The sequence below is a fragment of the Heterodontus francisci genome, chromosome 3 (assembly GCF_036365525.1).
Source record: "Heterodontus francisci isolate sHetFra1 chromosome 3, sHetFra1.hap1, whole genome shotgun sequence".
NCBI classification, from domain to species: domain Eukaryota; kingdom Metazoa; phylum Chordata; class Chondrichthyes; order Heterodontiformes; family Heterodontidae; genus Heterodontus; species Heterodontus francisci.
Window position 1 is genome coordinate 192594161 of NC_090373.1, and position 25958 is coordinate 192620118.

A 25958-nucleotide genomic window follows, 5' to 3' on the forward strand; every position below is an offset into this window, starting at 1 on the left:
TCTCTCCTTTTTCTCTCTCTCTCTTTCTCTCTCTCTCTTTCTCTCTCTCTTTCTCTCTCTCTTTCTCTCTCTCTTTCGCTCTCTCTTTCGCTCTCTCTTTCGCTCTCTCTTTCGCTCTCTCTTTCGCTCTCTCTCTCTCTCTCTCATTCTCTCTCGCTCTCTCTCGCTCTCTCTCGCTCTCTCTCATTCTCTCTCGCTCTCTCTCATTCTCTCTCTCATCCTCTGCCCTCCTTATGTCCAGGGCTTTGCATCTGCTCCTGAGAATGTTGATCCTCCTCATTACATGTGCCTATCTCCGAGTACCTTAATCCTATAACTGGCTGTTGTCTTGCTTATGCCCTGCTTCACTCACAACGATTCTTCACTCACCCCTCTTATGGTCCCACGATCCCTGGAGGGTGATGACCCCTTCCACTGCCCGAACATACATAGACCACTCGCTAACTCTGCTCACCCGATGGCACCTCTGTTGCAATACTGAGTGCCCCTCTCCGACATGCTCCCTAAATGGCATCCCCCAATTACATGGTGCAGACATGACTGGCTCCTTCCTTTGGTGTTGCCTCCGTGCACCTGGACTGTCTCTGATCCATCGTGTAATCCGTGTACCCCACCAAAATTCCCCTGATGAGCTGACAACAAGTTTGTTAACAATTGGTCTATTACCCAAATCGCCAGGTCCCACCGTCTCCACCTCAAGCATAATCACCGACCATCAGATCAGCAACAACAAACTAGCATTCTGACTGGGGGGGGGGAACTAATCTTCCCACTCGCCTGCCTCTGCACTTGCCCCCATTGGGGCCTAAAAATGCTGCCCAGAGGGTGGGGATGAAGAGAATGTGCTCGGGTTGGTGAGCTGTGATTATGGGTGTTCCCCAGGATTTGTACTGGGGTCTTAGCTTTTCACCATGTATATCTCAGACTTGGGTGAAGTAGCAGAGAGCTGTATATCCAGAGTTTGTGGATTATACTAAATTAGAATGACAGTAAATGTTACAGACGGAGGCATGATTTACAAAGGGATATGGGCGGATTAAGTGAGTGGACAAAACTAATGATTTCAATGTGAGAAAGTGCGAGGTCATCGACTTTGGATCTAAGGAAGAGAAATCAGAATATTTCTAACTGGGGAGAAACTAGGAGCTGGGGAGGATCAAAGAGATTTGGATGCCTATATTCACAAATCATTACAAGCTGATGGAAAGTTATAAGGCGTATTCAAAAAGCCGGATGAATGTGAGCCTTTATGTCAAGCAGGCCGGAACACTAAGGGAAGGAAGTTATGCTTTGGTTGTATAGATCCTTGGTGAGAGCCCACCTGCAGTATAACATTCAATTGTGGGTTCTGCACCTTAGGAAGGAAATATTGGCCTTGGAGAGAATCCAAGTTTCACCAGAATGACACTGGGACTAACGGGTTAATTTATGAGGGCAGGTTGTATTCATTTGGCTTATATTCCCTTGACTGTAGAAGATTGAGGGGGGATCTGATTGACGTGTTTAAAATAATAAAATAATTTGATAGGGTAGATACAGAGGAGCTAATTCATCTGACAGGGGAATCCAGGACAAGAGGATCTAATCTTAAAATGGGAACTGGGCCATTCAAGGTTGAAATCAGGAAGCACTTTTTCACACAAGGGGTAGTGTAAATGGGGAATTCTGTTTCCCCCCCCCCCCCCCCCCCCCCCCCACCAAAAGGTTGTAGGTCAATTAAAATGTTCAAGGCTGAGACTGACCGATCTTTATTCGCCAAAGGGACATGGGTCAAAGGTGATGAGTTACAATATTGATCAGCTGTGATCTGATTGAATGATGCATCAAACTCAAGGGGCTGAGTGCTCTCCTCCCATTCCTCTGATTTTGGGGGAATATTTGTTTGTCCTCGGGACTGGAGTGAGTTTTAGCCCGATTTACTGTAAAATAGGTGAGACAGAGATTGAGGGACAGAGACTGCAGACTGTTGAACATAAAGGCTTCTTCTTTCTTCTGTTTTATGTTCACTTTGCTAGCATATCTGTTCTACAGCAGCCTGTATGATGCAATTGCCATTTTAAAACATTGCAACATTACAATGTTCATATGTCAAAATAAAGCTATTTTTAAATTAATTAATGGGATGTGGGTGTCGCTGGCTCAGCCAGCATTTATTGCCCATCCGTAATTGCCCTGGGGTAGGGGTGGTGAGCTGCCGTCTTGAAGTTTGACATTTATTTTAGAGATTATGCTAAATTGGCAATTTAGAAAGTAAACGAGATTTTGGTATGCTTTAAAACTACGAATTGCTTAACTCCTCCATTTCAAGCCAACTGTTGTGTTGAGAACAATCACTGGTATTTTGTATTAAATTCACATCAATCAATTATAATAAGCACACCTTTAACAGAATATCAAAGGTAAGTGATTCTTGTTGGTTGTTATAGTTACGTGGTTATTGTAGAGTTGAGAAACCCAGATGTAAGTCCAAGGTACGCAGTGTAAAACACTCCCCGAGCACAGGAGAGAGCAGGAGGAAAACAGGAACTGGTTCCATGTCCAGATTTTAAAAGCTTGTGGACTGTAAAAGGAAAGGAAATCTGAAGGGAGCTAAGGAGGTCCTGATGGGGACCAATGAGTAGGAGACACGTGTGATAAAACTTAGTTACAAGTAGACAGCAGATTAGGCTGAACCTTAATACTCTCGCCGTCGATTTCGGCGGCAGGTGAAAACAATGGAGGCCCACCCGCGCAGGCTGCACTTCGCGGAGTCATCGCGATACTGAGCGCGGCGTCTCATTTAAATAGCTGGACTGGGCTGCCTCCCCCACCCCCCACCCCCCAATGACGTGAAGGGGACGGGCTGTCCGTCCGCTGCAATGATGTCAGTTGCCTGTGCGCAGGCGCTGACGCCATTTTTAATGGGCTGCGAGCCCGACCGTTCAATTTAAATATTTAAGGAAACAATGAATAAAAAAATTTTAAAACATCTACTCTGCCCATCTCCCACCCCTCCAATAACAATTAAATTAATAACTTGCCCACTCCCCCCACCAAAACACTTACCTTGTCCACCTGACCTCCCCCACCCCCCACAAAGTGCATCAAATTTAAACTCTAACCCTTCCCACCATCCCCTACACCAATGATATCACTTTGACCCCCACTCCCACCAGTGTTCTGCTCGGTTCCCCAGACGGGGATTCGAAGGCACGGGAGAGCCTGGGTAGAGGTTAAAAGTCAGAGATGAAACTGTCTACAAACAAACCTTTATGGGATGGGGTGGGGGTGCATGAGAGGGTCTTAGAGGAGCTGCTTCATAATAAAATAAAAAGATTTGCATTTAAATAGTGTCTTTCACAACCTCAGGGTGTCCTCAAATGCTTTACGGCCGATCAAGTATGTCTGAAGTGTAGTTACTGTTGTAATGTAGGAAATAAGGCAGCTAATTTGTGCACAGCAAGCTCCCACAAAGCCATGTGATATTGATCAGTTAAAAAACATTTTTTTCAGTAGCGTTGATTGAGTGATAAATATTGACTAGGATACCGGGAAAAATTCCTTAGAGAATGGAGCCTCAGTTTAACATCTCCTCCGAAAGGCAGCACCTCCGACAGTGCGGCACTCCCTCAGTACTGCGCTGGAGGGTTAGTCTAAAGTTCGTGCTCAGGCCCCTGGAGTGGGACTTGAACCCACATGGAGCAGTTGAGATGACAGGGCTATTTTTGTGCTGGCCTAAATGTAAAGTATTTTCCTCTCTAATTTCAGTTCTGGCATTTTGGTGATTGGGTTGATGTTGTAGTTGACGATCGCCTTCCTACTGATGAAAGGGGTCAGCTGATTTTCGTCAGATCACGTGACAGGAATGAGTTCTGGTGCGCTCTGCTGGAGAAAGCCTATGCCAAGTAAGGGATTGTCCAGGGGAAGGGGAGGCACTGGACGGGGAGAGGCACAGAATGGTGGCACAGTAAAACTCACTGAGAGCCCTTCAGGCAGCCCTACTGCAGAGTAACCTCCTCTCTGATTTTCAGCCACTCCAGGGGTCAATGTTTGCAGGATAATTGCAGCTATTTCCCTCCCACCTTTTCCTGACTGTGCTGGGAGCGAGAGAATCACAGCCATGTCTGAACCTGATATTTTGAGGTAGAAGTTTGGCTGGGCAGTAACTGAAAACTGGTGGGATTGCTTTGGCCACCTGTTAGAACCCTTGCCCCCACCCTCCCCTGTCGGATAATCAGTTCCAAAATTAAGTTAAACATTTTGGGCCTTGACTTTTGATCGGAGTTCCCACTAAGGGTTTCTTCGGAAACATTAATCTCTTTTCTCTTTACAAACCCTGACTGGTCAATCTGTCATCATGAAAAGCAAAGGGCCTGAGGTTCCAGGTGGCTCCACTCTGCTGGTGTCATTCCAGTGGCACAAAACCCACTCCACCAACACCAACACCACTACACCTCCCCACCCCCCCACTTTACCCGAGGGTCGTATCCTAAATTGTGAGAAGGAGATCACTTCCAAATGGGCTTCCACCGCCTTGCAAAGGAATTTCATCGGTGCCGATCCATCCTCCTCATGGGGATGGTCAAGTAGCCCACAGGCTGCTGTGCCAGAGGTACCCAAGGCCCTGCCCGTGTTGAAGAGAAACACAATCCTACAACAACATCTTTAGCTCCAATAGGAGGAAGGAGTCTTTTGACAGTCGGTAAATGGTCCCCTCTAGAACAGGTTGCTTTTGCCTCCTAATGGTCCAGTGCCTTTCACAGGGCCTCAGAAGAGCACAAGTCAATTCTCAGCTGCCGAGTGTTATCCTGACGTCTTGCAAGTGGGGAATGTGCAGAGTCCTCGGCACAGCCGCCTGGATATGGCCCACTTGATGTGTGTTGGGGTAATGGGTGGAAGATCTCCCTAAAGCCTCATCTCGTCTCAGAAGATGGCTGGAGATGAGAAACCGGTCAGAATCACAGCGGAACTGAGATCTGCACCGAATGCTGATCGCAGGCAAATAATCCCCACATCTCCCCTCCCCAGCCCCGCCGACCTTCCCCACTCACTCTCTCTCCAACCTTGGGGCCTGACCAGAACTTCTGGCCCAAAGTTTCTTGGAGCCTGGGCACCAGAATTCACGGTGGTTTTCTTGTTATGTTGAACATAGGCCAGAACTGCAGTAATAAATTTCCGACAGTGATAGGATGTGGTACCATGTCAATGATAGATAATAACCGGATATAACTGTGTGTGATAGGCTGTATGGATCATACGGAGATTTGCATATGGGACAGATTTCAGAAGCAATGGTGGACTTCACGGGTGGGATTAAATCTGTGATCTCCCTGAAGAACCCGCCTTCGGATCTGTGGAGCAGGCTGATCAGGGCCGTCAAGCTCAAGTCCTTTATGGGCTGCAACACACGCTCGGTGGTAAGAGTTACTCCTTTATCATCCTTTTCCTGTGTGAACTCTAACTGTAAAAGGGAAACAGCTGATCCTGCAGAAGAAACAATCTAAATTGGGATAAACAACCAGGAAGCTTAGAAGATGATAAACTGTGAGCCTGAGTGGGGAAGGTGGGATTGGATATAGTCCTGTGAGGAGGTTTCCTCATTGTAATGGGTGTATAGTTGATTCGTCTACTTTTACGTACAAGTGGCTTCAACCTGTTTCCGCTGGTTACCTAGAGTGCTGATGTAACAGCTATTCCTGAGTTTTAACTTTCGGTGAGTGTCAGAGAGGAGAATCCCATTAGGATGGTGGCTGCAGTAGGTGGAATCATAGGGGAGAATTTTACAGACCCCACCACGGGCCTCAACACCGGGAAGGCCCGGCCCGATATTGCTGGCAGTGGCGAGGCCTTGTGGCGGTCCCCCCGCTGCTAGGTGACGGGAGCAAAATTAATATGAAAATTTAATTAAATAAATGAATTAATTACTTACCTGCTCCCTCCGTCCGTCCCAGAGCGATATTGCTGCCGGTGGCCGGCACTCCCGCGCCTTCGGACCCCTGTCCGGGGAGGGTTGGGGAAGCCCCTCGTCAAAACACTCCTGAGGTTAACTGAGGGGGTGTGGGAGGGACGGTGACCCTCCAGAGATTAGCCGAGGGGGTATTGGTGACCCTCCTGAGGTAAGCTGAAGGGGTGTGGGAGGTAGGGGAGGGTAGGGAGGAGATCAGTCCCTCTGTTGGGTGAATTGCCATGACACTGGGAGAGCAGATCCCCACTCAATGACCGGAATATTTCCAGGTTGTTGCCCATCTCGGCAGTGAGCTTCAAAGATGGAGGGGCGCACGTGCAGGATTTGCTCCCAGGACGCGCCATGATATTTAGCGATGCGACTCATTTACGTGTCCAGGGTGGACCGCCCCGCCCCATCTACGTCATCAGGGGTGGGCGCTCCGTCCCCGCAATGGCGTCTGGCGCCACCGTGCTGGTGCCGGTGCCATTTCTAAAGGGCTTCAGCCCCTTCCGCATCATTTACATTTTTAAAGTTATCGGGGAGAGAAAATTAAAGTTAAAAATTTATTCAAAGTTTCAATCCCCTCTCCCACCCCCTCCCCCACAATGACTGATCAATTTATTAATTGCCCTCTTCCCCCAAAGAAACTAATCTCGCGATCTCGACCTTCCCAGCGACCCCCCCCCCACAGATTTTAAAACCTTTATCCTTCAACCCCTTCCCACCATCCCCTCCACCAATTTAGTTTCCCCGTTCCACCAGCCCCCACCCCCCCCGCCCTGAAAAATTATCTGCTCCTCCCTCCCGACCAGTGTTCTACTTCAGATCTCTGAATAGAGATCCGAAGGTGCGGGAGTTCCAGCAACCGGCCGGAATATCGCAGCAGGATGGCAGTTTTGACAAGCAAAGTATTTATTCCTTTATTTAAATAAATTAAAATATTTAAATTAGGCTCCCGTTGCCGGGTGGCTGCCACGAGGCCTCCCCGCTCCTGATACTATGGGGCGGGGCCTTCCCAGCGTCGAGGCCCTTAGCAGGCCTCTCCTGGCGGTATTTTCCAGGCACCCCCGCCATGCCCCTGATGTCGGGAGGCTGGTAAAATCCAGCCCAATATCCTTGTATTCACTCTGCTTCTCATTTTATGCATAGTTGACAGGCTCCACATTCTCCCTGCGTCCCTCTCCGAGGATTCAAATACAGCTTCACCTGAGCCCAGCACTCGTGCTGAGCTTATACATGTGACAGGAATGTGTACCAACCCTGTGTCCACAGGAACACACAGAGCTCTGCTACTCACTATTTGGGAATTGTCCATACTGACAAGGATCTCATGAGTGTGGGGTGCAGGGTACTGGACCTGCCAACACACAGCAGTATCATCTCACCAGTTGCACCGCCAGTTTACTGCTGATAATGAAAGACTAAATGTTCTCTTCCAGTGACTTTGTGCTGTTCATTTTTCCAACCAGAAATCCGGAGAGCAGGTGTTGTCTAATGGGCTGGTGCTGACTCATGCATATTCAGTAACCGGTGTTGAAGAGGTAAAGTCTTCAGATTTTCCTTGTTCAAGAATTGTTCAGAAAATCTCCAGAAGCTCAAGGTTGAGCGGGTGACACCAGGTGGGGTGCGGGTGGCGGAGTGAAATATTCCACGTTGAGTAGAGGCAGCAGCCTGGTCTTTTACAACATGTGAAGCCAACACTCTGGACCACACTGGGCTTGATAAGATAGGGCAGCAAGAGACCTCAGACTATTGAGACCAAGGTCACAACCTGACTTGTCTCTCTCTCTCTCTATTTTACTAACACCATGGTCAGTGCTTCTCGATAGCCCCCTCTCTTATCCCTTCTCTAAGCAGTAACTAGTCTGAACTTTACCTCAATTCCTCTCACTATCCTCACTGGGTGCAAATCAAGAGAGGTTGCACCACCTCCTCTTTAACCAAGTTTTTGGACACCTGTCCTAAAATCACCTGATGTGGCTTGTTGTCAGGTTTTGTCTGATTTTACATTCCTGTGAAGGGGAAGAGAGGTGTAGGAAGGGACAGCAGGCAAAGGAATCATAGGACGGAATGTTATGCTCTTCCTGTGGCAGGTTTGGAGGTGGGCAGAGCATAAAATCGAGTGGATTCTTGTGTCCACCAGATTTTAGCGCAGGGTGGGAAGGCCACTTACAGGTCTTCCCGCCCTGCTGCCAATTGTGACCCTTAACTGGGCAATTAGCAATTAGCTGTGCAGCGGGCAGCCCTGTCACCACACAGGAAGCGTGGCACGACAAACCGTGCGGGCTGCTTCCCAGCTTGGGGGAAGGGTGGGGGGTAAATCCCTTGTCCAAAGGCATTTAGTGTCTGAGCGAGGGACCCAGCCTCGGGAAGCGGAGGGGCCACTGAGGGCCACCCTCTGCCCTTGCTGCCGAACCCCTCCCCCACTCCCTCACGACCCCCACATGGCGAGAGCCCTCCCACCCTAACCTACCTAAAGCCTGGTTCTAGCACTGCTGCTTGGTGTCTGGTCACTGTAGCTGCAGCAGCAGCCACTGCCTCCATGGTGCAGTCGCCAGCCTCTGATTGGCCGGCAGCTCTGTGAGGCCGGGACTTCTGGTGACAGGGTCCCAAATCCTAGGGAAGGCCCGCCGCTGTCCAGTTAAGTGCCTGATTGGCACTAAATTCAGCAGGCATTCTGTAGAGGAACAGATGCTCGGATCTCAAGGTTGGTTTCCCCCCCACATTGAGACTCCCGTTAGCATAAAATTCCACCCATTGGAGTCATTTATGGCACAGAAAGTGACCATTCGGCCAATCAGTTCCATGCCAGAGAGGATCCAGTAAGTCCCATTCCCCAACTATAGAAGTGTGGAGAGAGGAGAGGAGGGAACAGCAGGAGAAGGGACAGCTGCTCACCAGCATAATAGTTCCACCAGATTTATTCATAGTGACATCATCCATGCATAATGATGCAGGCCAGAACCCAATCTGAGGGGGTAGGGGTTAGGTGAGGCCTGTGCGTTTACCCTGTCTCCGGCCTGTGCGTTTACCCTGTCTCCGGCCTGTGCGTTGATCCTCTTTATCTCACAGATTTGTAAACCAAAACAACCCCCAATCGTCTTTTTGTTTTATTTGGGGGCAGGTGCTGTACAAAAACCGAATGGAGCAGTTAATTCGGGTGAGGAATCCATGGGGGAACAAGACTGAGTGGAATGGGCCTTGGAGTGATCGGTGAGTTTAGCAGTTACCATGACAACTGATTATTAAGAACTGTGTTAATCCATGCTCTCTTCAGTGCTGGATCACTGATTCTCTTTTACATTCTGAGCCTGAGAAGGGTCCTCAAACACCTGAGAACAGGAAGTCCTTTGCTGGTCTCATGTATTTGCGGTAATGGGTTTGAGTTTCTATTGAAGAATTCTGCTGAGGCCCACTGAATCCCCTCTGTGCTAATGTGGCACCATAAATCCACAGTGATGTTCAAAACACTGGGCCTCATTCATGTCTCTCCTGGCTGGAATGGAACAGGCGGGAAGTTTACGAGAAGCAGGTAGCTCTGAACCAACCACCAGCACGCAATGAAGTGTCCGGCCTATCACTGTCACATCTGAGTCAGGGTTCAAGTCACACCTCGACATGCGAGCACAACAATCTATAGTAAAACTTCAATGGAGTGTTGATGGAGTGCTGCATTGTTGGAGGTGCAGTGCTTTGGATGAAATGTTAAATTGATGCCCCGTTTGCCTTCTCAGGTGGATGTAAGAAATGCCTTGGCATTATTTGAGGAAGAGCAAGGGAGATAAAATAGTTACAGCACAGAAGAAGGCCATTTGGCCTGCCATGTTGGCTCTCTGCAAGGGCATGCCACCTCGTCCCACTCCCCAGTCTTTTCCCCATAGCCCTGCAAATCTTTTCTCTTTTGAAAGCCACAGTTGAATCTGCCTCCACACACTCTCAGGCAGTGCATTCCAGATCCGAGCCACTCACTGAGTAAAAAAAGTTACTCCTTATGTTGCCATTACTTCTTTTGCCAATCACTTTAAATCTATGTCCTCTGGTTCTCGATCCTTTCAACAATGGGAACGGTTTCTCCCTAACTACTCTGTCCAGACTCCTCATGATTTTGAATACCTTTATCAAATCCCCTGGCAACCTCCCATTCTCTAAGGAGAATAACCCCAGCTTCTCGGATATATCTTCATAACTGAAGTCTCTCATCCCTGTAACCATTCTTGTGAATCTTTTCTGCTCTCTCACTAATGCCTTCACATCCTTCCTAAAGTGTGGTGCCCAGAACTGGACACAATACTCTAGTTGAGGCTGAACCAGGGTTTTATATATGTTTATCATAATTTCCTTGTTTTTGTACTCTATGGCCCTATTTATAAAGCCCAGGATCCCATATGCTTTATTAACCAATTTCTCAACCTATCCTGCAATCTTCAAACATTTGTGCACATATACCCCCAGGTCCCTCGTTTTTGCAGCCCCTCAGAATTGTATTCTTTATTGTATTTTGCCTCTCCTTGTTCTTCCTACCAAAATGTATCACTTCACACTTTTCTGCATTAAATTTCATCTGCCCATTCCACCAGCCTGTCTATGTCCTCTTAAAGTTTATATATTGCACACCTGGTCTGGCCTACATGTGACTCCAGACCCACAGCAATGCGGCTGACTCTTAAATGCCCTCTGAAATGGCCTAGCAAGCCACTCAGTTCAAGGGTGATTAAGGATGGACAATAAATGCTGGCCTAGCCAGCGACGCCCACATCCCACAAATGAATAAAAAAAATTCACTCAGTCAACATCACAAAAACAGATTTTCTGGTCATTCTTGTTTGTGGGATCTTGCTGTGTGCAAAGTGGCTGCTGTGTTTCCTACATTACAACAGTGACTACACTTCAAAACATACTTCATTGGCTGTCATGTGCTTTGAGAGGTCCTGATGTTATGAAAGGTGCTATGGAAGTGCAATATCTTTTAGGTGCCAGGAGCAAAGTGTTTGCTGTACTCAGATCATCGACATGCTGGGAAAAGTTTCCACATCAAACTTAGTTCAGTTTTTATCACCAAAGGAGCTCTCACAAAGAGCCCTCATTCTGGTGCTCTGCAGAAATTGGAGAATGTTTCTAGTTACTTTTAAAAAATTGCCCAAGTACCTATTTGACGACAAGTTAATTCCTGCAGGAATACTAATGAGTGATAGGCGGGGCCTAGCAAAGGCCAAACACCTTCATGCAATTCTTGTGAAACTCGCACCTAATCCTCAAACGTGTGATTAACCGCCCGTACAACCAGAATAACTGGTTAACTAATCCTCCAGTGTCAATAACTGGAATTGAGACAGCAGTAGCACTATTTCACTTTGATAGGATGAAAGCCTGAATCTGACACTCTCTGCTCAGTCAAACACCGAGCTTGTCGGCCTGCGTTTAGTGTTCTGATTCTCTGCTCATGTTATTCCACCACCTGCCAGGTCGCGGCTAACCCTGCCTTTGGTCCAGCTCTGTGCTGAAGCCATTTGTACAGGCACTAGATGACTGAGTGAGGGCAGTAATGAGCGTTCCTGATCTGCCTGAACGAGGTTCTTCTGCCTACTACTTGAATGAAGGCGATTGAGCATCCGTCATAGTGGGAGACAAGTACACGAACATATGAACATACGAATTAGGAGCAGGAGTAGGCCACTCGGCCCCTCGATCCTGCTCCACCATTCAACAAGATCATGGCTGATCTGATTGTAACCTCAACTCCACATTCCTGCCTATCCCCAATAACCTTTCACCCCCTTGATTATCAAGAATCTGTCTACCGCTGCCTTAAAAATATTCAAAGACTCTGTTTCCACTGCCTTTTGAGGACAAGAATTCCAAAAACTCATGACCCTCAGAGAAAAAAATTCTCCTCATCTCTGTCTTAAATGGGATCAATCTCACACAGAACATACGAACATAACATACGAGATCCTCGGCCTTCCCAAGCAATGACCGGGACAAGATACTGAAAGAATGAATTTGCGTTTCTATTGTCAATTCGTGACTTCAGGACGTGTCAGTGCTTTATAGCCAATGAAGTAATTTTGAAGTGTAGTCACTGTTGTGATGTATGAAACACAGCAGCCAATTTACACACAGCAAGCTTCCACAAGCAGCAATGTAATAATGACCAGATCATCTGTTTTAATGATAATATCAGCCAGCATGATCTCCTGCTCTTTCTCAAAGAGTGCAGTGGGATCTTTTACATCCACCCGAGAGGGCAGCTGGGGCCTTGGTTTAACATCATCTCTGATTTTGTGCACAAGTCTCTGGAGTCAGCCAGGAACCAGGCTGACATTCAGTGTAACTAAACACTGGCAAATGGCTAAGGTCCACCCACTTCCTGCTCATTCCATCCCAAATGAGGCCCAGCATTTCTAATATCAGGGCCAGTGCGAGTCGAACTGAATCCATCAGCTCCTGGCAGGATTTCTCAGTGTACACATCAACGCTATTATCACAAACAGATGAGAGTATTAAAGGACTTTGTGTTCTCAAGAATTCACAGTCCCATCTCAGACTCCAATTGTAAAATATCAGCCTTGATTAGATGCTCAGATCTCTGGAATGGAACTTGAATCCACAACCTTCAGCCTCAGAGACAACAGAAGCTACCCACTGAAGCACAGCTGACATGGTTGAAGCCAATGTGGAAGAGCAGAGATGTTCCTATCCTGCGTTTTTTTTTCTTATTCATTAATGGGATGTGGACAACAAGGTCAACATTTATTGCACATCCTTAATTTCCCTTGGGAGGGTGGTGGTGAGCTACCTTGTTGAGCTGTTGCAGTCCTTGGGGTGTAGGTACACCCACAGTGCTGTTAGGAAGGGAGTTCCAGGATTTTGACCCAGCGACAGTGAAGGAACGGCGATATAGCTGCCCTTGTCTTTCTAGGTGGTAGAGGTCACGGGTTTGGAAGGTGCTGTTGAAGGAGGCATAATGAGTTATTGCGGTGCATCTTGTAGATGGTACACACTGCTGCCACTATGCGTGGGTGGTGGAGAGAGTGAATGCTTAAGATGGTGAATGGTGTCAAGCAGGCTGCTTTGTCTTGGATGGTGTCGAGCTTCTTGAGTGTTGTTGGAGCTGCACCCATCCAGGCAAGTGGAGACTTGTGCCATATAGATGGTGGACAGGCTTTGGGAGTCAGGAGGTGAGTTACTCGCCACAGGATTCCCAGCATCTGACCTGCTTTTGTAGCCACGGTATTTATATGGCTGGTCCAGTTAAGTTTCTGGTCAATGGTAACCCCAGGATGTTGATGGTGCAGGATTCAGCGATGGTAATGCTGTCAAAAGAAATGTCAAGTGGAGATGGTTAGATTCTCCCCAGTGGGAGGGGGAGGATCCAGTTGTCATGGTCCATGTGGGTACCAATGACATAGCTCGGACTAGGAAAGTGGTTCTGCTTAGGGAGTTTGAGCAGCTAGGGGCTAAGTTTTAAAAAAAAAAAACCTCAAAGGTAATAATCTCTGGGTTATTACCTGAGCCATGAGAAAATTGGTGTAGGGTAAATAAGATTAGACAGTTAAATGCGTGACCCAAAGATTGGTGAGTGAGAAATGGGGTACTGGCATCAGTACTGGGGAAAGCAGGAACTGTACTGTTGAGATGGTTTACACCTGACCTGTGCTGGGGCCAGTGTTCTGGCGAGTTGTATAATTAGGGCAATAGAGGGGGCTTTAAGCTAGATAGTGGGTGTGAGGGATCAAGTGAGAGATGTGACAACTTAAAAAGAGAGGAGAAGGCAAGAGACCAATGTAGCGATAAGGGTAATGATAATCAGAGTGTGACAGGAAGGGACAGAATGAACAAACTTAAGAGTGCGCCAGCAGATAAGGCTAGAGGTTGTGAACTAACAGAGTGGGGGAGGGTTAGGGTGAAGGGAGTTTTAGAAATCCAAAGAGAAAGGTTGAGGTATTGGAACAGTATAGCATTGTGGGTAAAGACAGAAAGGGACAGAAAGTTTAACAAAAATTGTACATCAGCGAATAAGATCATTGCAAGGAATAGAAGTAAAAAAAAAAAAGAAATTTAATGTTCTTTATCTGCGCGAAGCATCTGCAATAAGATAGATGAACTAATGGCACAAATGGAGGTAAATGATTTAGATCTAATCGTCATTACAGAGACATCGTTACATGGTGATCAAGATTGGGAAATAAATATTCCAGGGTACACAATATTGCAGAAAGACAGACCGAGTGGCAAAGGAGGAGGGGTAGAACTGATAGTAAAGGATGACATAAGGACATTAGTGAGAAAGGACCTGGCCTCAGAAGATCATGAATTAGAATCAGTATGGGTAGAAATTAGGAATAGCCAGAATCCGAAATCACTGGTGGGAATAGTTTTTCAGCCCCCTAAAAATATTTATACCATTGGACAGACCATTAAACAAGAAATTATTGGAGCTTATAACTAAGGCAATGTAATAATTGTGGGGGACTTTAATCTTCATATAGACTGGGACAACGAAATTAGCAAGAGTGGTCTGCAACAGGGATGTCCAACATTTTCATGTTGGTGGGGGGGTGGGCGCAATACAATTTTTGTTTTACATGGGCCGGTGAGACAATTTCAGAAAGATAAAGGCATTAAAAGTTTATCTTACTATTCAGCAAAACAACAATAAATGTGTATTTTTGTGAAGAAGCTTTAAATGAGAAGACTCACTTATTGACTTACTTTCTCTTCACCATGTTGGACAATGACTTAGTGAGATACCTGCCATTTTTTTGCTTGCACAATTATTCAATGTTTTCCCACACACCTCTTGTAGCGATGCAGAGTATTACCAGATAGATGTCCATCTGTCAGGAGTGATCTTGCTCGCGCTGTCTCCCTCCTCTCTCTCTCTCTGCATCTGACTCTTTTCCCATCCCCCCTCCTCTGTGTTCCCCCTTCTCTATGTTCCCCCCTCTGTGTCATCTGCCCCCTGTATTGTTCCCTCCCCTCTGTATGTTGTCCCCTGCTGTGTCATTTCCCCCCCCCCCCGTATTGCTCCCCCCTTCTGTGTCATTCCCCTCTCTGTGTGTCGCTGCCCCTTCTCCATGTCCCTTCACTCTCTCTGTCTGCCTCTCTCTCTCTGTCTCCCATCTCTCTCTCTCCATGTCTCTCTCTCTGTCCCTGTCTCTCATTCTCTCTGTCCCCTTTTCTCTCTGTTCCCCTTTCCCTGTCTGTCCTCCCTTTCTCTCTTTCTCTCTGACCCCCTCTCTGTCTCTTTGACTGTTGCTGAGAGAGGGAGCAGCAGTTTCTGAACTTAGGAGCGATTCGGGGTTTTCCAGTGGGTTTTTAAAACACACCAAAGCTGTCCTGACAGGTGCTGAGAGAGGGAACAGTGGTTTCCAAACTTTGGACAGATTTGGGGTTTTCTGGCGGGTTCTGATTTTTTTTTTTTAAAAGCCCGCTGGAAAACCCCGAATCTGTCCAAAGTTTGGAAGCCACTGTTCCTGCTCTCAGCATCTGTCAGCTGTGATAACAGAAAGGAGAGTTAATGAGCATTAGATAAAGTTCTGAGCTTAGAAATTCCAATTCAGCTGTGAAATGGACAGTGCGTTTTTTTTTAAAGCCAGTCTGGTTGGAAAGAAGAAGTCGATGGGAAATTTCTCATCCCTGAAATTACCAGTCACGGACCCCTGGTAAAGATGAGAAAAGGCCAGGTACAGTTTACATCCGTGGGCCGAATAGAAAGCTTTGGTGGGCCGAATCCTGGCCCAGGGGCCGTATGTTGGAAACCCCAGTCTAGAAGATGAGTTTGTAGAAAGTTTTCAGGACTGTTTCTTGGAGCAATGCATTGTGGAGTCGACTAGGGATAAAGCTATCTTAGATCTAGTATGGTGTAATGAAACAGGATGAATTAGTAATGTCATAGCAAGTGATCCACTGGGAAATAGTGATCATAATACCATCGAATTCCATGTTAAGTTTGAAAGTGACATACACCAATCACAATCAAGAATCTTAAATTTAAACAAAGCCAATTACGAAGGTATGAGGGGAGAACTGGTTAAGGTAAATTGGGTAAATAGACTAAAATGTATGGTGGTAAATGAACAGTGGGAAATCTTTAAAGAAACAATTTAAAATGTTCAGCAAAAATACATTCCATTGACAAACAAATGCTCAGCAAGAAAGACCCATCCGTGGCTCACTCGGGAAGTTAAGGAGAGTATTAGATTAAAAGAAGAGGCTTACAATGTTGCAAAAAATAGTAGCAAGTCTGAGGATTGGGATTGTCTTAGAAACCAGCAAAGGGCCACCAAAAAGTTGATAAAGGAAAAAGTAGACTATAAGTAAACTAACCAGTAATATAAAAACAGATTGTAAAAGCTTTTGTAGGTATATCAAAAGGAAGAGAGTAGCTGAAATAAGTGTTGGTCCCTTAGTTTCGCCTGTCTTTGCTTCTATCATGAGGAATGAGGAAATGGTAGAGGCAACTGAACAACTATTTTTTGTCTGTTTTCACAGTAGAAAACTTAAGTTTCATACCAGAAATTGCTGGGAATCTAGGGGCTATAGAAAATAACGAAATTCATATCAGCAGAGAAAAATTGTTGGAGAAACTTAAGGGACTAAAATCTGACAAATCCCTGGGACCAGATGACCTTCAGCCTGGGGTTCTAAAGGAATAGATCAGAGATAGTCGGTGCGCTAGCTATGATTTTCCAAAATTCCTTAGATTCGGGAACAGTCCCATCAGATTGGAAGTTGGCAAATGTTACACTGCTTTTCAAGAAAGGAGGGAGAGAGTAAACAGGGAACTACAGGCCAGTTAGCCTAACATTAGTTGTTGGGAAAATGTTGGAATCTATCATTAATGAAGCCTTTAAAATGCACTTGGAAAAGCACAGTATAATTAAAACTACTCAACAATCCTGTTTGACAAATTTATTAGAGTTTTTTGAGGATGTGTCTACCAGGCTGGATAAAGGGGAACCAGTAGATGTAGTATACCTGGATTTTCAAAAGGCATTTGATAAGGTGCCACATAAAAGGTTAATAGGCAACATAAGGGCTCATGGTGTTGGGGATAACATATTAGCATGGATAGAGGACTGGTTAATGGAGAGGAAGCAAAGAATGGGCATACACGGGACATTTTCAAGTTGGCAGGCAGTGAATAGTGGAGTGCTGCAAAGATCAGTGCTGGGCCTCAGCTATTTACAATCTATATTAATGACTTAGATGAAGAGACAGAGAGTAATGTATCTAAGTTTGCTTATGATACAAAGCTCAGTGGAAAGGTAAGCTGCTGCGAGGATGCAGAGAGGCTGCAAAGAGATATAAGTTAAGTGAATGGGCAACAAGATGGCAGATGGAGTATACTGTAGGGAAGTGTGAAGTTGTTCACTTTGGTCATAAAAATAGAAAAGCAGAATATTTTTTCAAAGGTTGATGTTCAAAGAGACTTGTGTGTGCTTGTAAAAGAAATGCAGAAAGTTAGCATGCAGGTACAGCAAGCAATTAGGAAGGCAAATGGCATGTTGGCCTTTATTGCAAGGGGATTGGAGTACAGGAATAAAGAAATCTTGCTACAATTGTACAAGGTTGTGGTGAATCCACATCTGAAATACTGTGTGCACTTTTAGTCACCACATTTAAGAAAGGATGTACTTGCATTGGAGGCGGGACAGTGAAGGTTCACTAAATTGGTTGCTGGGATGGGGGGCTTGTCCTATGATGAGAGGCTGAGTAAATTGGGCCTGTATTCTATGGAGTTTAGAAGAATGAGAGGGGATCACATTCTCGGAGAAGACTCGGAGGGCGGAGTACCGGACCGGTAGGTATAAAAAAACCTACCTCGGGAAAAATAAAACTGAAAAGTGACATCACAGGAAAGCTGTGACCTGATTGGCTGGTAGGGAATCTGTACCGAATTTGAAAATAAACCTGATAAAAATTGATTAAAACAGTAATTAACTAATTAATAAGGAGAGTAACTAAACCAGAGAGAGGAGATTACTGTATTTAGATGGCATTTAGTAATTATTGCAGAAATCTAGCACGAGGGAACACATAGTTAAGTGTATCATAATTTAGTAAGGATTTAATAAGCATTTATTTATTTTAAATTAATTTATTAATTAGTGCGAGAAATGACAGAGGGGTGAAGTGCTTCACCTGTGAGATGTAGGAGGTCCGTGTTCTGGGCGACTACATCTGCAGGAAGTGTACCCAGTTGCAGCTCCTCACAGACCGCATGGATCGGTTGGAGCGGCAACTGGATGCACTGAGGAGCATGCAGGTGGCGGAAAGCGTCATAGACAGGAGTTTTAGAGAAGTGGTTACACCCAAGGTGCAGACAGATAGATGGGTGACCGCTAGAAGGGGCAAGCAGTCAGTGCAGGAATCCCCTGTGGCTATCCCCCTCTCTAACAAGTATACCGTTTTGGATACTGTTGGGGGGGGGATGGCCTATCAGGGGAAAACAGCTGCAGCCAGAGCAGTGGCACCACGGCTGGCACTGTTCAGCAGGGAGGGACAAAGCGCAGAAGAGCAATAGTTATAGGGGACTCTATAGTCAGAGGCACAGATAGGCGCTTCTGTGGACGTGAAAGAGACTCCAGGATGGTATGTTGCCTCCCTGGTGCCAGGGTCAAGGATGTCTCTGAACAGACAGGGGGCATTCTGAAGGGGGAGGGTGAACAGCCAGAGGTTGTGGTACACATCGGTACCAATGACATAGGCAGGAAGAGTGATGAGGTCCTGCAGGGGGAGTTTAGGGAGTTAGGTAGTAAGTTTAAAAAACAGGACCTCTAGGGTTGTAATCTCTGGATTACTCCCTGTGCCACGTGCCAGTGAGGCTAGAAATAGGAAGATAGTGCAGCTGAACACGTGGCTGAGCAGCTGGTGTAGAAAGGAGGGTTTCAGATATCTGGACCATTGGGCTCTCTTCAGGGACAGATGGGACCTGTACAAGAAGGACGGGTTGCATCTAAACTGGAGGGGCACTAATATCCTGGCTGCAAGGTTTGCTAGTCACTCGGGAGGGTTCAAACTAGTGTGGCAGGGGGGTGGGAACCAGAGCAGTAGGACAGCTAGTGAAATAAATGAGGAGGACATAGTAAATAAGGCCAGTAGGACCAAGATGAAGAGGAAGCAGGGAGATGTTGCTGAGCACAGCGGGACTGGTGGTCTGAAGTGCATTTGTTTCAATGCGAGAAGTATAACAGGTAAGGCAGATGAGCTTGGATTAGTACTTGGAACTATGATGTTGTTGCTATTACAGAGACTTGGTTGAGGGAAGGGCAGGATTGGCAGCTAAATGTTCCAGGCTTTAGAAGCTTCAGGCGGGATAGAGGGGGATGTAAAAGGGGTGGGGGTGTTGCATTACTGGTGAAGGAGAATATCACAGCTGCACTGCGGGAGGACACCTCAGAGAGGTCATGCAGCGAGGCAATATGGGTGGAGCTCAGGAATAGGAAGGGTGCAGTCACGATGTTGGGGGTTTACTACAGGCCTCCCAACAGCCAGCGGGAGATAGAGGAGCAGATATGTAGACAGATTTTGGAAAGATGGAAAAGCAACAGGGTTTTTTTTTGTGGTGGGTGATTTTAACTTCCCCTATATTGACTGGGACTCACTTACTACTAGGGGATTGGATGGGGCAGAATTTGTAAAGAGCATCCAGGAGGGCTTCTTGAAACAGTATGTAGATAGTCCAACTAGGGATGGGGCCATTCTGGACCTGGTATTGGGGAATGAGCCCGGCCAGGTGGTTGAAGTTTCAGTGGGGGAGCATTTCGGGAGCAGTGACCATAATTCCATAAGTTTTAAGGTACTTGTGGATAAGGATAAGAGTATCCTCGGATGAAGGTGCTAAATTGGGGGAAGGCTAATTATAACAATATTAGGCAGGAACTGGAGAATTTAGATTGGGGGCGGCTGTTTGAGGGTAAATCAACATCTGACATGTGCGAGTCTTTCAAGCATCAGCTGATTAGAAGCCAGGACCAGCATGTTCCTGTGAGGAAGAAGGATACGTTTGGCAAGCTTCGGGAAGCTTGGGTAACGCGGGATATTATGAGCCTAGTCAAAAAGAAAAAGGAAGCATTTGTAAGGGCTGGAAGGCTAGGAACAGACGAAGCACTTGAGGAATATAAAGACAGTAGGAAGGAATTTAAGCAAGGAGTCAGGAGGGCTAAAAGGGGTCATGAAAAGTCATTGGCAAACAGGATTAAGGAAAATCCCAAGGCTTTTTATACGTATATAAAGAGCAAGAGGGTAACCAGGGAAAGGGTTGGCCCACTCAAGGACAGAGATGGGAATCTATGTGTGGAGCCAGAGGAAATGGGCGAGGTGCTAATTGAGTACTTTGCATCAGTATTCACCAAGGAGAAGGAATTGGTGGATGATGAGCCGAGGGAAGGGAGTGTAGATAGTCTCAGTCATCTCATTATCAAAAAGGAGGAGGTGTTGGGTGTCTTGCAAAGCATTAAGGTAGATAAGTCCCCAAGGCCTGATGGGATCTACCCTAGAATACTGAAGGAGGCAAGGGAGGAAATTGCTGGGGCCTTGACAAATATCTTTGCATCCTCATTGGCTACAGGTGAGGTCCCAGAGGACTGGAGAATAGCCAATGTTGTTCCTTTGTTTAAGAAGGGTGGCGAGGATAATCCAGGAAATTATAGGCCGGTGAGCCTTACGTCAGTGGTAGGGAAACTATTAGAGAGGATTCTTCGGGACAGGATTTACTCCCATTTGGAAACAAGTGAACTTATTAGCGAGAGACAGCATGGTTTTGTGAAGGGGAGGTTGTGTCTTACTAATTTGATTGGGTTTTTTGAGGAAGTGACGAAGATGATTGATGAAGGAAGGGCAGTGGATGTTATCTATATGGACTTTAGTAAAGCCTTTGACAAGGGCCCGCATGGCAGACTGGTACAAAAGGTGAAGTCACACGGGATCAGAGGTGAGCTGGCAAGATGGATACAGAACTGGCTCGGTCATAGAAGACAGAGGGTATCAGTGGATGGGTGTTTTTCTGAATGGAGCGATGTGACTCGTGGTGTTCCGCAGGGATCAGTGCTGGGACCTTTGCTGTTTGTAGTATATATAAATGATTTGGAGGAAAATGTAGCTGGTCTGATTAGTAAGTTTGCAGACGACGCAAAGGTTGGTGGAGTTGCGGAAAATGATGAGGATTGTCAGAGGATACAGCAGGATATCGATCGGTTGTAGACTTGGGCGGAGTAAATGGCAGAACCCTTAGGAGTATTGACAGGCAGAGAGATCTGGGCGTACAGGTCCACAGGTCACTGAAAGTGGATAAGGTAGTCAAGAAGGCATACGGCATGCTTGCCTTCATCGGTCGGGGCATAGAGTATGAAAATTGGCAAGTCATGTTGCAGCTGTACAGAACCTTAGTTAGGCCACACTTAAAATATTGCGTACAATTCTGGCCGCCACACTACCAGAAGGACGTGGAGGCTTTGGAGAGGGTACAGAGGAGGTTTACCAGGATGTTGCCTGGTCTGGAGGGCATTAGCTATGAGGAGAGGTTGGATAAACTCGGATTGTTTTCACTGGAACGACGGAGGTGGAGGGGCGACATGATAGAGGTTTACAAAGTTCTGAGCGGCATGGACAGAGTGGATAGTCAGAAGCTTTTTCCCAGGGTGGAAGAGTCAGTTACTTGGGGACATAGGTTTAAGGTGCGAGGGGCAAAGTTTAGAGGGGATGTACAAGGCAGGTTTTTTACACAGAGGGTGGTGAGTGCCTGGAACTTGCTGCCAGGGAAGGTGGTGGAAGCAGATACGATAGCGACGTTTAAGAGACATCTTGACAAATACATGAATAGGAAGGGAATAGAGGGATACGGACCCTGGAAGTGCAGAAGATGTTAGTTTAGGCAGGCATCAAGATCGGCGCAGGCTTGGAGGGCTGAATGTCCTGTTCCTGTGCTGTACTGTTCTTTGTTCTTGTTCTTTGATCTCATTGAAAGATACAAGATTCTGAAGCGGCTGAGTCGGGTAGACTCAGAGATTGTTTCCGCTGGTCGGGAAATCTAAAACATGGGGATACAGTCTCAGGATAAGGGGCTGATCATTTAGGACTGAGATTTGAGAAATGACTTCACTCAAAGGGTTGCGAATCTTTGGAATTCTCTACCCCAGAGGGTTGTGGATGCTCCATCATTGAATACATTTAACGCTGGGATAGACAGAGTTTTGATCTCCCAGGGAATCAAGGGATATGGCGAATGGCGGGAAAGTGGAGTTGAAGCCTAGGATCAGGCACAATCATTTTGAATGGCGGAGCAGGCTTGATGGGCCGTATGGTTGACTCCTGCTCCTACTTCTTGTCATTCTTGTGTTCTGTGTTGTTGGAGATGGTCGTTGCCTGGAACTTGTTGGTGTGAATGTTACTTGCCACTTATCAGCCCAAGCCTGAAAGTTGTCTCGGTCTTGCTGCATGTGGACACAAACTGCTTCAGTATCTGAGGAGTTCCATGAGGGAAACTCCCTTCTGTTATTACAGTGGATGGAAGGTGAGAGGTAACCTGTATACAGGCCATGTGACTTACCTCCACGTGGAAATGTTACAAACATGAGCGCTCACAGCTAACACGCTAACAGTGGAGGCTCATTGTGTGATCAGTGGGTCTGTGGCATTGCCCAACCCAGTATTATTGACACTTAACACACGTGGCCTAGTTTATTTTCCAGCTGCCACAGTTTGTGCAATGAAAAAACCACAGTCAATGAAGCCATAAACTTCTGACGGGTGTGAATGATAACTGATTCATTGTCCTCACTGTACTTGGCAATGTGAGGGGAGAAACGCTATTAAATGGAAGGTAATTCCTTTGCTTTCACAATCCCTACTCTCCCTCCCACTGTGACAGCTGACATCAGCATTCTCCAACAGCAAATCCGATAAGAAAACCAACGTGCATTTCCATCACGTTTTTAACTTAGTAAAAGGTCCCAAGTCATTTCACAGCAGCTTTATCAGAGGCCAAGCCACATTCGGAGATATTAGCACAGGTGACCGAAAGCTTGGTCAAAGAGTTAGATTTTAAGGAGCATTGTAAAAGATTGGGAGAGCGGTAGAGAGGTGACAATCAGCCAGTGCTCCCATTCCTAATTGAAACCCTCGTGATGGCTCAGAAGGTCATAGGTTCAAGAGACTTGAGCACATAATCCAGGCGGGCACTCTGGTGCTGCACTGTCGATGATGCCGTATCTGTGATCTGATTTTCATGTGGGAATTCAAGATCTTGTGGAAGTATTGGATGAATTGCAGGATATTGCCCAGAGTCCTGGCCAACATTCCTCCCTCGAACAGCATATTTCAAACAGATTAATTGGTCCTTCACCTCATTGTCATTTTTGAGTTCTTGATGTGTGCAAAATGCAAAGTCACTATACTTCAGAACATTGAAATATTGGGAAGAAACTGGTTTTAGATGCCCTTGCAGGAATTGAGCTGTGATGAGCAACGAATTAGTTAACCATACTGTGGAGCCATGCAAACTGGGGAGGTGGTGGTGTAGTGGTGAGATCACTGGACTGATAGCCAGAAAATTAGCTTACTGTGCTGAGGACATGGGTTTGAATCATCCTAGATGGTGAAGTTTGACTTCAATTAATCTCAGAAATTAAAAACAATAGTCTAATAGTGGCCATGAAACCATTGTTGTAAAAAAAACCCCATCTGGTTCACTAATGTACTTTGGGGAAGGAAATCTTCTGGTCTGGCCCACCTATAATTCCAGACCCACAACAATGTGGTTCACTCTTAATTTTATTTATTGAATTTAGAGATACAGCACTGAAACAGGCCTTTCGGCCCACCGAGTCTGTGCCAACCATCCATTTTATACTAATCCTACATTAATCCCATATTCCCTACCACATCCCCACTATTCTCCTACCACCGACCTACACTAGGGGCAATTTACAATGGCTAATTTACCTATCAACCTGCAAGTCTTTGGCTGTGGGAGGAAACCAGAGCACCCGGCGGAAACCCACACACATGCGGAGAAATTGCGAACTCCACACAGGCAGTACCCAGAATCAAACCCGGGTTGCTGGAGCTGTGAGGCTGCGGTGCTAGACACTGCGGTGCTAGACACTGCGTCACTGTGCCACCCTCTGAAATAGCCTAACAAGCCACTCAATTCATGGGCAGTAAATGTTGGTCGAGCCAGTGATGCCCACATCTCAAATGAAGAAAAAAAAGTGCTAGTTAATGGGGGATATTTTGCAAAGAGTTATCGAGGGTGTGATATTGTGACCATACATTGCACATTTACTCAGCTTTCATTACGAAGGCAGGAATGACAGGAGGTCATTGACATTAGAATTAGCTATGACCATTGATGATGCTGCAGCCTCAAAACCTATTCCCATGTTTTACACAAATAGGTCAGTGCAGTGGACAAGGATCGATCCTGAAATAAAAGAGAAACTACTGCTCTCCCGGGATGATGGAGAGTTCTGGTGAGAAAAATTTTATTAACATTTCCAGCCGATACCTCACTCCCTAATGTATGCAACACAGGGGTCACTCACACTCTGACCCCTCACTCCCTAATGTACCCATCACAGGGGGTCACTCACACTCTGACCCCTCACTCCCTAATGTACCCATCACAGGGGTCACACACACTCTGACCCCTCACTCCCTAATGTACCCATCACAGGGGTCACACACACTCTGACCCCTCACTCCCTAATGTACCCATCACAGGGGTCACTCACTCTGACCCCTCACTCCCTAATGTACGCAACACAGGGGTCACTCACACTCTGACCAATCATTCCCTAATGTACCCATCACTGGGATCACTCACACTCTGACCCCTCACTCCCTAATGTACGCAACACAGGGGTCACTCACACTCTGACTAATCCCTCTCTAATGCACCCATCACAGGGGTCACTCACACTCTGACCTCTCACTCTCTAATGTACCCATCACAGGGGTCACTCACACTCTGACCCCTCACTCCCTAATGTACCCGACACAGGGGGTCACTCACACTCTGACCCCTCACTCCCTAATGTACCGAACACAGGGGGTCACTCACACTCTGACCCCTCACTCCCTAATGTACCCGTCACTGGGGTCACTCACTCTCTGACCCCTCACTCTCTAATATACCCGTCACTGGGGTCACTCACTCTCTGACCCCTCACTCTCTAATGTACCCGTCACTGGGGTCACTCACTCTCTGACCCCTCACTCTCTAATGTACCCGTCACTGGGGTCACTCACTCTTTGACCCCTCACTCTCTAATGTACCCATCACAGGCGGTCACTCACACTCTGACCCCTCACTCTCTAATGTACCCATCACAGGGGTCACTCACACTCTGACCCCTCACTCTCTAATGTACCTGTCACAGGGGGTCACTCACACTCTGACCCCTCACTCTCTGATATACCCATCACAGGGGGTCACTCACACTCTGACCCCTCACTCTCTGATATACCCATCACAGGGGGTCACTCACACTCTGACCCCTCACTCTCTAATGTACCCATCACAGGCGGTCACTCACACTCTGACCCCTCACTCTCTAATATACCCATCACAGGGGGTCACTCACACTCTGACTCCTCACTCTCTAATGTACCCGTCACTGGGGTCACTCACTCTCTGACCCCTCAGTCTCTAATGTACCCATCACAGGGGGTCACTCACACTCTGACCCCTCACTCCCTAATGTACGCAACACAGGGGTCACTCACACTCTGACCCCTCACTCCCTAATGTACGCAACACAGGGGTCACTCGCACTCTGACCCCTCATTCCCTAATGTACTCAACACAGGGGTCACTCCCACTCTGACTAATCCCTCTCTAATGTACCCATCACAGGGGTCATTCACACTCTGACCTCTCATTCTCTAATGTACACATCACAGGGGTCACTCACACTCTGACCCCTCACTCCCTAATGTACCGAACACAGGGGGTCACTCACACTCTGACCCCTCACTCCCTAATGTACCCGTCACTGGGGTCACTCACTCTCTGACCCCTCACTCC

General features: G+C 46.7%; 1 protein-coding gene across 1 annotated transcript in view; it reads left to right on the forward strand.

Annotated features, from left to right (window-relative positions):
* The window catches only part of LOC137367174 (calpain-14-like), a 105148-nt gene that overhangs the window by 21153 nt on the left and 58037 nt on the right, over positions 1 to 25958 (forward strand). Inside the window, exons 2-7 of the mRNA XM_068028610.1 lie at positions 2427 to 2460; positions 3748 to 3884; positions 5222 to 5396; positions 7396 to 7467; positions 9051 to 9139; positions 24328 to 24402. Of these exons, the coding sequence (XP_067884711.1) occupies positions 2427 to 2460; positions 3748 to 3884; positions 5222 to 5396; positions 7396 to 7467; positions 9051 to 9139; positions 24328 to 24402 (582 nt within the window). The remainder of the gene's footprint in view (positions 1 to 2426; positions 2461 to 3747; positions 3885 to 5221; positions 5397 to 7395; positions 7468 to 9050; positions 9140 to 24327; positions 24403 to 25958) is intronic.